At 41.7% G+C, this 12,485-nt stretch overlaps 1 protein-coding gene across 1 annotated transcript; it reads right to left on the bottom strand.

The window, feature by feature from the left end:
• Nucleotides 1-2,781: 2,781 nt before the first annotated feature.
• LAPTM4A (lysosomal protein transmembrane 4 alpha) lies at nucleotides 2,782-10,630 on the bottom strand. The gene is made up of 6 exons (XM_014546694.1): nucleotides 10,484-10,630; nucleotides 7,781-7,857; nucleotides 7,556-7,678; nucleotides 5,068-5,163; nucleotides 4,472-4,570; nucleotides 2,782-3,392 (listed from the first exon to the last, which is right to left on the bottom strand). Exons 1-6 carry the CDS (start codon nucleotides 10,587-10,589, stop codon nucleotides 3,318-3,320), a joined length of 576 nt encoding a protein of 191 aa, XP_014402180.1. The 5' UTR covers nucleotides 10,590-10,630; the 3' UTR covers nucleotides 2,782-3,317.
• Nucleotides 10,631-12,485: the final 1,855 nt, after the last annotated feature.

The raw sequence follows: 12,485 nt of genomic DNA, 5'->3' as shown, positions 1-12,485 counted from the left end.
GGTGGGCTCAGCCCTTGCCGCGCTCTCTAAACCCTGGAGGGGCCAGTTCAGGGCCTCAGCCCGCCAGACCCTCCGCTCCCGCTCGCAGCCACCTGACCTAACCCCGGGCGCCTCGGGCGGTCCGCCCTCCCTCTCCGTGCAGCCCTGCCCCAAGTCTTCATCCTGCTCCCCACACTGCATTCCTTTCCCTGGCCGAGGGACCCACCTTTTGCGGTGGGCTCTCGGTTTTTAAAAAAGCCTCAGATTCTAGCAGCATGAATAGCAATGCTTTCATCCCGCTTCAAACATCTGCACACTATTGACCTTACGGGGTGGGCAAAAGTATGCTACCCAGAATAGAATGGCAAACAAACATTCCCGGAGGCCCTGCTGCTGGAGGGAAGACAAGGCAGCCTGCTTCCGAAGCGCCCCCCCCCCACGCCCCTTATCCTAGTTCTCCAGCAGGTGACCCCCAGGTCTGGAATGTGTGGGTGCTTGACTTCAGGTAGGAGAGATTTCACAGCAGCGGGTATTTTGAGAGTAAGTTTACTAAAGCTGGAGACGGTGAAACAAAGGAAGGGTTTAGAAGAGGCCACATCACGGCAGCAGGAGTGAGCCTCCATGGGGCTACCTAGATTGGGGGCGGGGGGTAGGTCACATTAGGAAAAAAGGAATTTTCCATGACAGCACAGAGCTGGAGGCTGGCCAAGGGAGTCCTCCAGGAACTCAGTCTCCTGGGAGAGAAGGGATAAAAGCGAGGGACTGTTGAGTGAGTCATAAAACATGACAAAGAACATGAATTCCAATGGAACCTTTCCTGCTTCCAGACTTTGCCCTTTAAAACACACACTCCACACAGTAACCTTAAAGTCGCTTCTCTTCTTAAACCCTGCACCTTCCCTTCCAGGACAATCCAAACCATCTGACCCACTTGATAGCAGGTTCCAGGTGGGCAGGGCGATGCCTGCACTGTTCACGGCCGAATTCCCCTAAGTGCTACCTCACCACCTGCAGGTTCCGTCTATGGTGGGGCTGAGACCGCAGGGAATGGGAGATGATCCATAGAGCTGATGTCTAGCTCTTCCAGGGCAGGCCCATGAGCCGGAATGACAGTTTGTTGAAGAAAACACCTGGCATTGCTTTTTCCAAGAATCTAAGACGCTGAGGAAATGGCTCTGCTGTTTCACTTCACTGCCTGGCAAGACAGCTCTGTGCTGGGCGGTGCCCCCTTCCTCTGGCCTCCTCCACCACCTGGCTCCTTCTCTGAAGTTCAGAGGGAGAAGCAACATAAAGTACTAATGGTCTGTTTCAGCACATTTGCATGTAGGCATGTGGAAAATTAAAACTATTTTGTTAGACGAGGGCATACATTATGGTTAGCTTTCTTTAAAAAGTCACACAGCCAAGCCATAAACTCAAAATGGATAAAAGACTTAAATGTACCGTAAGTTGCAAAACCATAAAAACCCTAGAAGACATAGGCAGTAAAATCTCAGGCATCTCTCAGAGTAATATTTTTGCCAATACATCTCCTAGGGCAGTGGTCGGCAAACTCATTAGTCAACAGAGCCAAATATCAACAGTACTTCTTCAAAATAGACTCGCCCAGGCCGAAAACCGACTTCTGCGCATGGGCCACGAAGTTTCAATCGCACTGTATGTGTGCCCGCACGTGGTATTTTGTGGAAGAGCCACACTCAAGGGGCCAAAAAGCCGCATGTGGCTCGCGAGCCGCAGTTTGCCGACCACAGTCCTAGGGTAAGGGAAACAAAGGAAAAAACTAAACAAATGGGACTACATCAAACTAAAAAGCTTTTGTACAGCAAAAGAAACCATCAACAAAATGAAAGGGGAACCCACTGCATGGGAGAATTTGCCAGTGATACATCTGATCAGGGGTTAATTTCCAAAATATATAAAGAACTTACACAACTCAAGACCGGGAAAACAGACAGTCCAATTTTAAAAATGAGCACAGGACCTCAATGGACACTTCCCATAAAAGGACATACAGTGGCCAAAAGGCATATGACACAATGCTCAACATCACTCATCATCAGAGAGATGCAAATTAAAACTACAATGAGATATCACCTCACACCAGTCAGAATGGTTATCATCAATAAACCAACAAACAAGTACTGGTTTGGAGAGAGCCAGAGGGAAAAGGGGGTGGGGGAGTGGGGATGGAGAGACTTTGCTTGGGATGTTGGGCACACGATGCAGTGGGCAGATGATGTTTATTGAGTTGTACACTTGAACCTGTATGGTTTTGCAAACCAATGTCACACCAACAAATTCAATTTAAAAATATGTATAATATATTTGTCTATAAGCTAGATGAGCATGTCACCACAGCTGCATTCTCAGCCAGAGGCAAAGTGGAATATTTTCAGGAAAGAACTTTTGCTGTGGCACCCATAAGCTGCAGTTTGCTTCTGCTTTCTCTTTGGTTCCCCTCTGGAGGTCAAATGATGCATTTCAACATGAACTGCTCTTGATGAACTCATTACCCAACTAAATGATCTCAACATAAAAGCAGAGCTTGCCACACTACCCGCATAATTTTTCTATCAAACCATTTATGTTAATTTATGACCTAAATTAACATAATATATATAGTCCCTACAACTTTAAATAATACTTCAGAGTCACTGGATTAAAGAAATGCTTTATAATAAAAAAACTAGCATTATAGTCTCAAAGTATCAAAATCCATGGCAGTCTGAGTTTATTATAATGAAAAATGTTAGGTTTTATCTACCAAAAAGAGGGTAATAGACTTCTTAAAAATGACAACAGTAAATTTTAAGAAATTTATTAAAGCATCTTATCACAAAATGGAAACATACAAATTAGAAACATGCAACCGTCATTTCCATAGTCAAGTTAAAACGTCATACATTTTTCCTGTTTTCATAGCTGAAAACTTCAGATCTTATACCTAACGCATTCACCCTGAATATTCTATTCATTCCTCCTGAAAGTATCCAGGGCAGCAAAATAACCAAAATGCAAACTATTATATAAAGGAAGTGCAAAGTTAAAAAAGTAAATGTGTAGAGAGCACCCCGCCCCACCCCCCAATTAAAGGCAAACAATGGCACTTTGCTCTTGCTTAACTAGATTGTCTTCAAAAACTACTAAAATGTAAAACAGAAAAACAACTGACTTCTAATAGATGTCCCAAAAGCTTGTTAGTGTTTGAAAATAAATGCTTACACAAAGGAAAATGTAGTTTATATCAAACAAGTTTGAAGAGCCCTGTATTGCAGCATTCTGTAAAATAAACACGACAAAAAGCTGGTATAGGGTTTATTGACAAAGGCAGGATGTCTTCAGGCGGGTATGTAAGGAGGCGGTGGTTCTTTTTCAGGCATCTTCACTGCCATTTCATAGGTTGGCAAAACGTACTGAAGAGAGAAAAAAGTTGTATCAGACTCAATTCTCCTTTAAAATCCTACTTGGAATAATTCAGCTTTCAGATTTTATGTCCTAAAAAGGGACACACAACCCCACAGAGAAGAGCTGAAGAAACTGTTAGCTACGCAGGGCCTGAGAGGAGAGATGACTAGTAACCTGGACCTTTAATGCAGACGAGACATCTGATCCAGAATGCGAGAGAGGGATGAAGGGAGGAGGGAGGCCAGGCGGGAAGGAGGGATGGAAGGAAGGGCAGAATTTTGCCTCTGAACTAACCCTGGGGGCTACCAAACACCTGGACAGGAAGCATGTGCCCCTGCTCTTCCCACCTTCTCATGTGGCTGATCAAGTACCAACTACACCGCAGGTGGTTGCAGGTCTAGATTTAGGGCCCCAGTGATGATGCTAAAGGAAGCCTCCAATAAAATGCTGCGTCCTGAATTTCATCCTCATCTACAGTCAGAGGATCGGGTACTTATTTCTTCTGGGGTAAAGGGCACATCTATGTAGGAGAGCAGCATTCTAACCTACTGACTCCAAGTGTGACAGGCTGGCCCTACACGGGCCACAGAGATTCTACATGTTGAAAACCTGGAAAGAGTAGAGTAGCAACTAGAGGGCCCACGAGGTGAGCACCCCCAAAAGACTCGTGGAGCCCATTCAGTCATCTCCCCACAGAAAGTCAGTGTCTCCTTTGGATCGTATGCATGTTTTGTGAAAGCAACACAACTGATGGTACCTCCATCCTCAAAAGTTCCAGAACCCACAAGCCTGGCATGGGTCGCACTGCTGTTTCCTGCCTACTCTCCCCCCAGAATGCAATACTCTTAGGAAGCACTTATGAATCAAACCTGAATCAAACCTAACAGCCAAACTGAGTAAGACTGGCAGTGCAGGCTGCCTTTCGTCCATGTACCCAGGATTCCAACTGGGAAATGCTCAATCTTGTGGATTTAAGCTATTCATGCCCTAAACCACAGCATGACACTGCAGAGAAAGTTAAGACCCAGGTTCTTGAGAAGAATCAATAATGGCTGGTGAAGTTTCAATATATTAGAAGGTCATTCACCTGTGGAGGTGCTTCAAAGGCAGGGTACACAGCAATCTCTGGTGTGTTTCGGTTGTTGATGTATTTATAGCAGTTCCAAACACAGTTGATTAGATAAGCCTAAATGAATAAAAATAAAATTTACATATGCTGGAAGTCAACAGACTACCTGTTCTAAACTAAAGGGACTTCTAATGCTTCCCCCCACCGTTCTCCATGGAGAAGGAAACTGACATATACAGGCCAGGCCCTATCTCCACTTGCTCTCGCTTAAATGTCACAAGTTTTATTATCATCATTTTACAGAAAAACCAGATTTGGGGTATCAGATCTGATAACCATTGTGCTGCAGAAGAAACTGTTTCTGAACCTTGGAAATTTTAACAATTTTCAATCCAAATCATGAACCACTTCTAAAAACATGACAATCCTTAATAAGGATCCTGGCATTTCCATTCTCTGGAAACAAGAGGAAGGATATTCCCTGAAAGCTCTCTCTACTGCTGTCTCAAAATGAACAGTCACTTACTGTGAACTGTAGGGAGACAAGGCAACAGTGTTTAGATGGACAGTGTCACAGTCTAACTGGCCCCCCAAATATTTAGTCAGCAACTCACCTTAAAAATGATGAATAAGACGAAGAACGCAAGAACAATGAACAGGAGGCAGCTGGAGTCCAATGCCAGGAGGTCATCTTTATAGGGAAAATCAGGCTATAAAAAAAAAAAGGCGGGATGAAGAGGCAGAGCAGAGAGGATTTTTAGGGCAGTGAAACTAGTCTGATGAATACATGTCATTATACATGTGCCCAAACCTGTGTGGAATGTACACCAAAATGAACCCTAATGAAAACTATGGATTTTAGGTGATAATGATGTGTCAATGCAGGTTCACAACTGTCACAAATGAATCACTGAGGTTGGGGATGTGGGTAGTAAGAGAGGTTATGGGGGCGGAAGTAGGGGATATGTGGGAAACTCTGTACTTTCTGTTCAATTTTGCTGTGAACCTAAAACTGCTCTAAGAAACAATTCAGCCACAGCAACTGCCCTCTGTGACAACCTAAAGAGCATGGCACAACTACAAACAAAAGGCACCAAAGTCAGAACTGATTCTAATAAAAACTTACAGAATTTAACTCAAAGTACTTTAAAGCCTCATCATTAATGCATGTGACTGATCACTTAAAATACATTTGTTTGAATATTCAGAAGAGTCCTAAGAGTCTAAATTGAGCTCACTTTCTTTCTTTTCAAAATCACTAAATCAAGAAGTGCTGATATTTATCTAAAGTCCGTGGGCCATTTGGTTCTACCTGGGGAAAATAATTAATCTAAAAGCCAATTGTTAGTCTCCCTGCTCATTAGGAGGGGCAAAAGAAGGCATGCCCCTGGTTAGAAAGCCAGGCGATCACATGACTTACTGCAGGCATACCACGTTCTACTGAGAAGGATCAGCTATATGTATGCAAATATTTAGTTGGCATTTACTGTGTGCAAGGCAATGAGCTAGGTTCAAGGAGAGGGGCATTACAGAAGAATAGTTTAGGATGTACAAGGTGGCCAACAGACAAAGTCCCTTCCAGGCTGAGAGACCAAGCGAACAAAACAGGGAGAAACCAGTGAGGTCTGTAAAAGTAGCAAACCTTTAATTTTCGTGGGTTTCTATATAGCTCATTTAATCGTTTTAAACCACATTTTTCAATGGAAATGTCAACACAAATAATCTCACATTTTTGTAAAAAAGTAGCACAAAGAAATCCCAAAGGACCAAAAAGAAAGAAAAATCCACACACGAACCCCAAACTAAGTGTTCCCTTGGGACAAAACAATTCTTTAAGCTTTCTTCACCTCTAAATAAAAAGGACAAACACATAATGGAACCAGCTCACGGGAGAAATGCTATGACTTTATTCAGAAGGCTTGCAATTTTCAGCCAGCGATGACATCAGCGGAGAGAACAGTGTTTAGGAAGCTGCTGACCAGGCCAACAGGCCCTGTGCCTGGCCACTTCTCTCCAGCCTCGCCACATTCCTTCCTTCCATTCCTCCTGTGTGCCAGCCACCAGTCCTTTCAGTCCCCTGGCCATCTCCCATGCTCCTTCCTGCTTCAAGGTGTCTGTTTTACCCGGAACATTTTCTTTTGCACTTTCCCTATCCTAATTCCTACTTGGAATTAAATCTCACTTCCCAGCTCAGGTCTGATACCTGTTTGACATCCACTCACATAGCAGCCTACACTTTTCCTTCACAGCTTTTATCACAATTTTAATTCAGTAACTGTCAATTTTCCAATTCCTTCACTAGAAAGTTCTACTGATATATCCCTAGGATCCAGCAGTGCCTTGCACATAAGAACCAACAAAGGTTTTTTAGAATGAATGATAAATCTGGTGGTACGCAAAATGGATTAGGCAGAAAATCGGAAAGTGGGGTGCAAATTCTTGAAAGGCAGAATTTTTTAAGTGAACTTTCATTTGTCAGGACCCCACTCCTCCTTCAAGACCTTACTTTGGTCCAGTGTTCCCTGCCCCTCTGTCATACAGCACGTAAGCTCCTCATTTACCACCGTGCTGTGACAGCTCTAGTTCATTATCAGATAACATCTTCATGTCCTGACTCCCCAAATGGTTTGCTCCTTGAAGGGGAAGTTATCTTTTTTTTTTTTGGGGGGGGGGGGTCTTTATATCTACATCATTCACCAACAGTTCGCCTAGAACAGAATAAGCAGACAATAGGCACTCAAATATTTGCTATGAAGGCCTGCAAAAATAAAAAGCTAATACTTTAATGAGTGCCAAGTACAGTCGAATTATTATACTTTTAGTTTATTCAAAACAAAAGTTGAACTTCTCCTCAAATTCCATAATAACCATTTTTAGGGATTTCTAATATTGACTATCCAAATGGTATGGTAAGAAGATAATTCTATTTTCATCTTACTGGTTTCAACATGGTAGTTAAGAGTAGTGATATTATTTTAGAACACTTCAAAAAAATAAATAGGGCCAGTTAACATAAAAATAGTGCCTAAAAACCTAAGAATTTAAATTTAAATATTTTACTTAAAATGAAAAAAAATAAGTTTAATTAGCATACACACTTACTAATTGATCCAGATATTCTTTGATTCTTGGCAAGTAAGTGAGAGAACTGATAGCAACCAGGCAACTGAGGACGAAGTCAAAAAGCCGGTAACAGAAGAATGGAATAAGCCAACCCACTTGATACTGAAGAAAAAAAAATAACAACCACAACATCACATAAATGAAAGTACTAAGTACCGTTCAGTAAAAAGCAAAGTCCAAAAGTTGAAAACATAGGATACTTACAGAAATTGCTCCATATACCAGCATTGAACTGATTATAAACATAAGAACAGAGACGGCAAAAAGAACACAGGCATTATCTAAGAAAACAAAAACCAAAATCTAATTAAGCAACTTACACAAAAAGAACAAAACTCTTCATGACAAAATAACACTTTAAAGTTAGCTTACAAACATCAAAGTATTTTCAAGATTGGCTATGAAAAAATCTAAGAGGGAAAAAAAATCCAAGAGGGTAAAAAAAAAATCTGCCTCAGCTTTAAGTAATGAAGCTTAAGCAATTAGTCCCTTTGTTTTCTTGTTTGTTTAACTGCTACAACTCACTGATACTTATTAAGGACTAGAGGCCCAGTGCACAAGTTCATGCACCAGTAGGGTCCCTCTGCCTGGCCTGTGGGATCAGGCCAAAACGGCTCTCCGACATCCCCCTAGGGGTGCCGGATTGTGAGAGAGCGCAGGCCAACCCAAGGGACCCCACTGGTGCACAATCAGGAGTGGGGAGAGATGCGGGAGGTTGGCCAGCTGGGGAGGGACCAAGGGAGGGCTCCAGGGCGTGTCCAGCCCATCTCATTCAGTCCCAATCAGCCGGACCCCAGCAATAAGCTAACCTACGGGTCAGAGTGTCTGCCCAGTGACCACTGCATGTCATAGCGAGCGGTTGAGCGGATTTAGCATACCATTAGCATATTACGCTTTGATTGGTTGAACAGACGACTGGACAACCAGACACTTAGCATATTAGGATTTTTATAGGATGGCACATGAACCAGGTACCCTGCTAGGGAGACAGCTCTCTGCCCAGAGTCTAAGAGGTTAAGACATGCAAGCAGCAAATTAAAATCCAAAGTGGCAAGTGTTACAACAGAAGCAGAAACAATCAGCTTTGCCTGGAGAATCAGGAATAAAATATAAAAGAGTAAGTTGGGTTTTGTGATTTGAGCAGGGTTCAACCGAAGGTAAAGGCTGGTATTTCCTTAGAAGACGTGTGTATTAAACACAGAATGCTACAGATGCCCCCTCGTACCTTAGATAAAATACAGGATCTGAAATTAAAGGCTGTCCTTAATTAATCTCCTCTTCCCCACCCCAACACCCAAGCTCACTGCTCCGCATCCTTCAGCTGGGCTTCTCTGCTATATTCAGGTCCGTTTTGTTTCTCAACTTGCTCATATTGTTCCAAAGAAACACAGATATCACATGACCAAGAACTATGTATTTTCTATTCTCTCAACAGCAAGGGCTTTTGTAGAATTATAACTAACAAAAACGGACAATGAATACATCTGATCGCTGGAGAGTTACAATACTCAGGCAACATACAATAAACTTGTAACTTCACACCTGGAGCTCTGGCCAAGGCTGGGAGCCGGCTGTACAGACATACAAGAATCTCAATAACCCTAAATCTTTTTCTACACCTCAATTTTAAGAGAAACGCACATGACCAGGGAAGAGGCTGACATGAGGAGATTCAGTAATATTTTATAACCTAAAGTAAAATTTTATAAATACCACAAATGGCCATTAGGAGCTAAAGTTTATTTATCATTCTATTTTGGTTTTTAAATAAAAACAGACAACTACACACACACACACATACACACACAAAACAACAAATGCCAGAAGGGCTGTTTCTAGAATGTTCTTGGTATTTTTTCTATCACATTTGACAACAAAATTAAAGGATTATACGATACTTTGAAAAGACAATCAGAAGACCCTTTTTAAAAAAAAGCACCTTAGACACAAAGTGTGAAAAACTGTTAGAGCTTTCATAAACGTGTGACGATGCCCACAAAACACTACCTGCTCCTGGAAACAGAAGTCAGCCCTGTGGACAATGAATCGTTTGAATTAACAACCAAATTTTTAAAAAAACAACTTCATAAATGGATTAGAGCAGGTCATAAATGTAACGAAGCACAGAACTTTATAATAAAAGCTAATAATTTTTAAAATGATCATTAAGATCCTGTAATATAACATATAACATATAATACATACAGCGAACTGGGAACATTCTTCTGAAGTGAAATTTTTTTTAAATCAACATAAATCATTTACACTGAGAAGTCTGAGGCATAATTTCCTGCTCAAATATTAAATTTCTAACATAATTTATAATAATATAATACTACAACTTTTCTGCACCTGAACCGTAGAGGAAGATAAACGAAAATACTGCTATCAGGAAATGTGTAGGTTTAAAAAGGTAATATCTATGAATGTGCTAGGGTTCCTCTATTTTTAACTCTAATGTCAAGTCTTTTTTTCATCCAAACAGAAATATATTTAGAATAGTGACCCTAAGCAAAAGATATCACCAAATATTCAAATAATTCCTACTTTATATTTACTGTAAGTCTTTTTGTTCCATGAGCAAATTTCCCATCCTCTGCTACACTTGTCAGCTGATCCTCAAAGGCTCACAGTTTTTTTGTAATGCCTTCTTTCCCTCTGATCTCCACACCAAAACAGGAGTCAAAGTATAAAATACCATCTCTAGCCATTACATTTTCTGGCTAGAACTGCTCAATTATAATCCTCACTGAGTATCTTTGAAAAACCCACAAAACACTTTTCTGCCTCAGCAAGTTGAATAACTTAAACAGAATTAATTCTCTTCGAAATAACGTGTGTGTGTGTGTGTGTGTGTGTGTGTGTGTGTGTGTAATTAGCAGGAGATATTTTCATCTAAAAACATACCTGTCATTCTCTCAGATGAATAGTAATTGCCAATGACTTCATACTGAATGTTGACAGATGGCATTGAGTTTGGATGAGTTACCTCCACAGTCAGCAAAATTGCCATCAACAGGTTTACCACCTATGGAAGATAATATTTTATCAATTATACTAGAGGCCCAGAGCACGAAATTCTGGCAGGGGGTGGGGGTGGGGCGTCCCTCAGCCTGGCCTGCCCTCTCTCGCAATCTGGGCCCCCTCAGGGGATGTAGTAGTGCGCCAAGTGGCAGGCGACCGGGGAGGAGCCAGAACCAGGCCAGGCACCGCCCCACTCACGCTCAACCCAGCCCACTGCGCCTGCTGCCTGCTGCCTGCTGCCTCCACTCGGTAGTGCTGCCGCAGGGGAGTGGGGAGAGGCTCCCGCTGCCGCAGCTGAGCGCAATGACCACCAGGGGGCAGCTCCTGTGTTTGAGCGTCTGCCCCCTGGTGGTCAGTGTGCATCATGCAACTGGTCGACCAGTTGTTCTGTCGTAATGGTCGCTTAGGCTTTTATATATACAGATTATTAATCAGGAAGCAGTTTGCAGCAATCTTCAAAGGTCTTCCCATATTTAAAGTTGTTTTACTTGAAGTAAGAAAGATATATAATTGAAGACTACCTGTGAGATAAAATAATATGCAATACCACTATAGGAATAGTTTTAAAATAAATATATGATAAAGTTAAAGTATAAACTTATCTGTTTCCAAGAAAAGACGGTTGATTCAATTCAATACAACAAACTAAAACAGGGCAACAATTAAACATAAGGGACCATTACAAATCGTTCAAGTCACATCTTCAGATGTCTGGTGTTGAAGAAGCTAGTTCATCCAATATACTTATCCATCAGATAATGTAACAGCCATCGGGTAAACGTATAATGAGCTATCAGAAAAGCTTGAAACCCCTCCATAATATTTCCTATCCAGTGATAGAGAACTATTTCCTCTTGACTAAATTCTTTAAAGACTTACCAAGATTTTGACTATGTCACTTCACATACTAGTCTTAATTCTACCCTTTGAGAAAATGTGCTCCTCTAGCACCTACGGACAGCTGACATGTGCCTCCAAATGTCTTCTCCAGTGCAAACCCTCAGGTTCTTACACTGCTTCTCTCACAAGCATTCTGCCAGCTACATCACTAACTCCCCTTTGCTCTCCTCTACACACAGGCTCCAGTTCGCTGGACACACTATTTAAGAAGCTAAGATGGGCCTGGAGAGAACACAGGGGTCCCAGCTGACAAATTTCAGTTAATGCAGCCTGAAATCACACTGGCCTCCTAAATGTTTTGAATGTTATAGGAGAGTAACTCCCTAAAACCCCTAATTCTTTTTCACACTTGATCCCACTAAACTGCCATCTGAACCTGTACAGTTACATTCAGAGGCCCAAGCATAAGCCCTCAGACATTTAAAATCGAATTTTATCTTATCACACTCTTGCCTGTTAAGACTTTTCTCAATCTAGATTCTGATACCATACAGATTTCCTCTCTCTCTGCATCCTGCATTTGAAAATATAATCAGCATGTAATCAGTATTTCCATCTGTGAAACGGCTGCCAGAGGCTGACCTCTTCCCATTAATCAATAACGTTTGAGTAAAATTGTTTATCTGATCCAGAGGAACATCTTGAGACCTTGTCAAACATCTTACTGAAATCCCTTCATAATTATCTGGTAAATTTTCCGGGGTGGCATGGGAGGGTTGTAACTCCATTTAAAAAGGAAATATTCATGCCTCTAGTTTTGAGTCCCTGCAGTATCATGCACCATGCCCTTTAAGTGCTCAAACTGGTACTAATGATTTCATAGAAAAAAATCACACCTAGAATTGGACTCAGGCTTTCCTATCTCGAGTTCACAGAATCTGAACTTCTCCCCTTTTGAAAATCTGAACATTTGATACTTTCAAGGAATGTTTGAGCCTTATCATCAGATATTTTTGCTGTTGTTGATAATTCCCACCCGAGGTCT

This window comes from Myotis brandtii, unplaced genomic scaffold (genome assembly GCF_000412655.1).
Source record: "Myotis brandtii unplaced genomic scaffold, ASM41265v1 scaffold454, whole genome shotgun sequence".
NCBI lineage: Eukaryota > Metazoa > Chordata > Mammalia > Chiroptera > Vespertilionidae > Myotis > Myotis brandtii.
The sequence above is the reverse complement of the archived record's forward strand: the minus strand, read 5'-3'. Positions and strand labels throughout refer to the sequence as shown.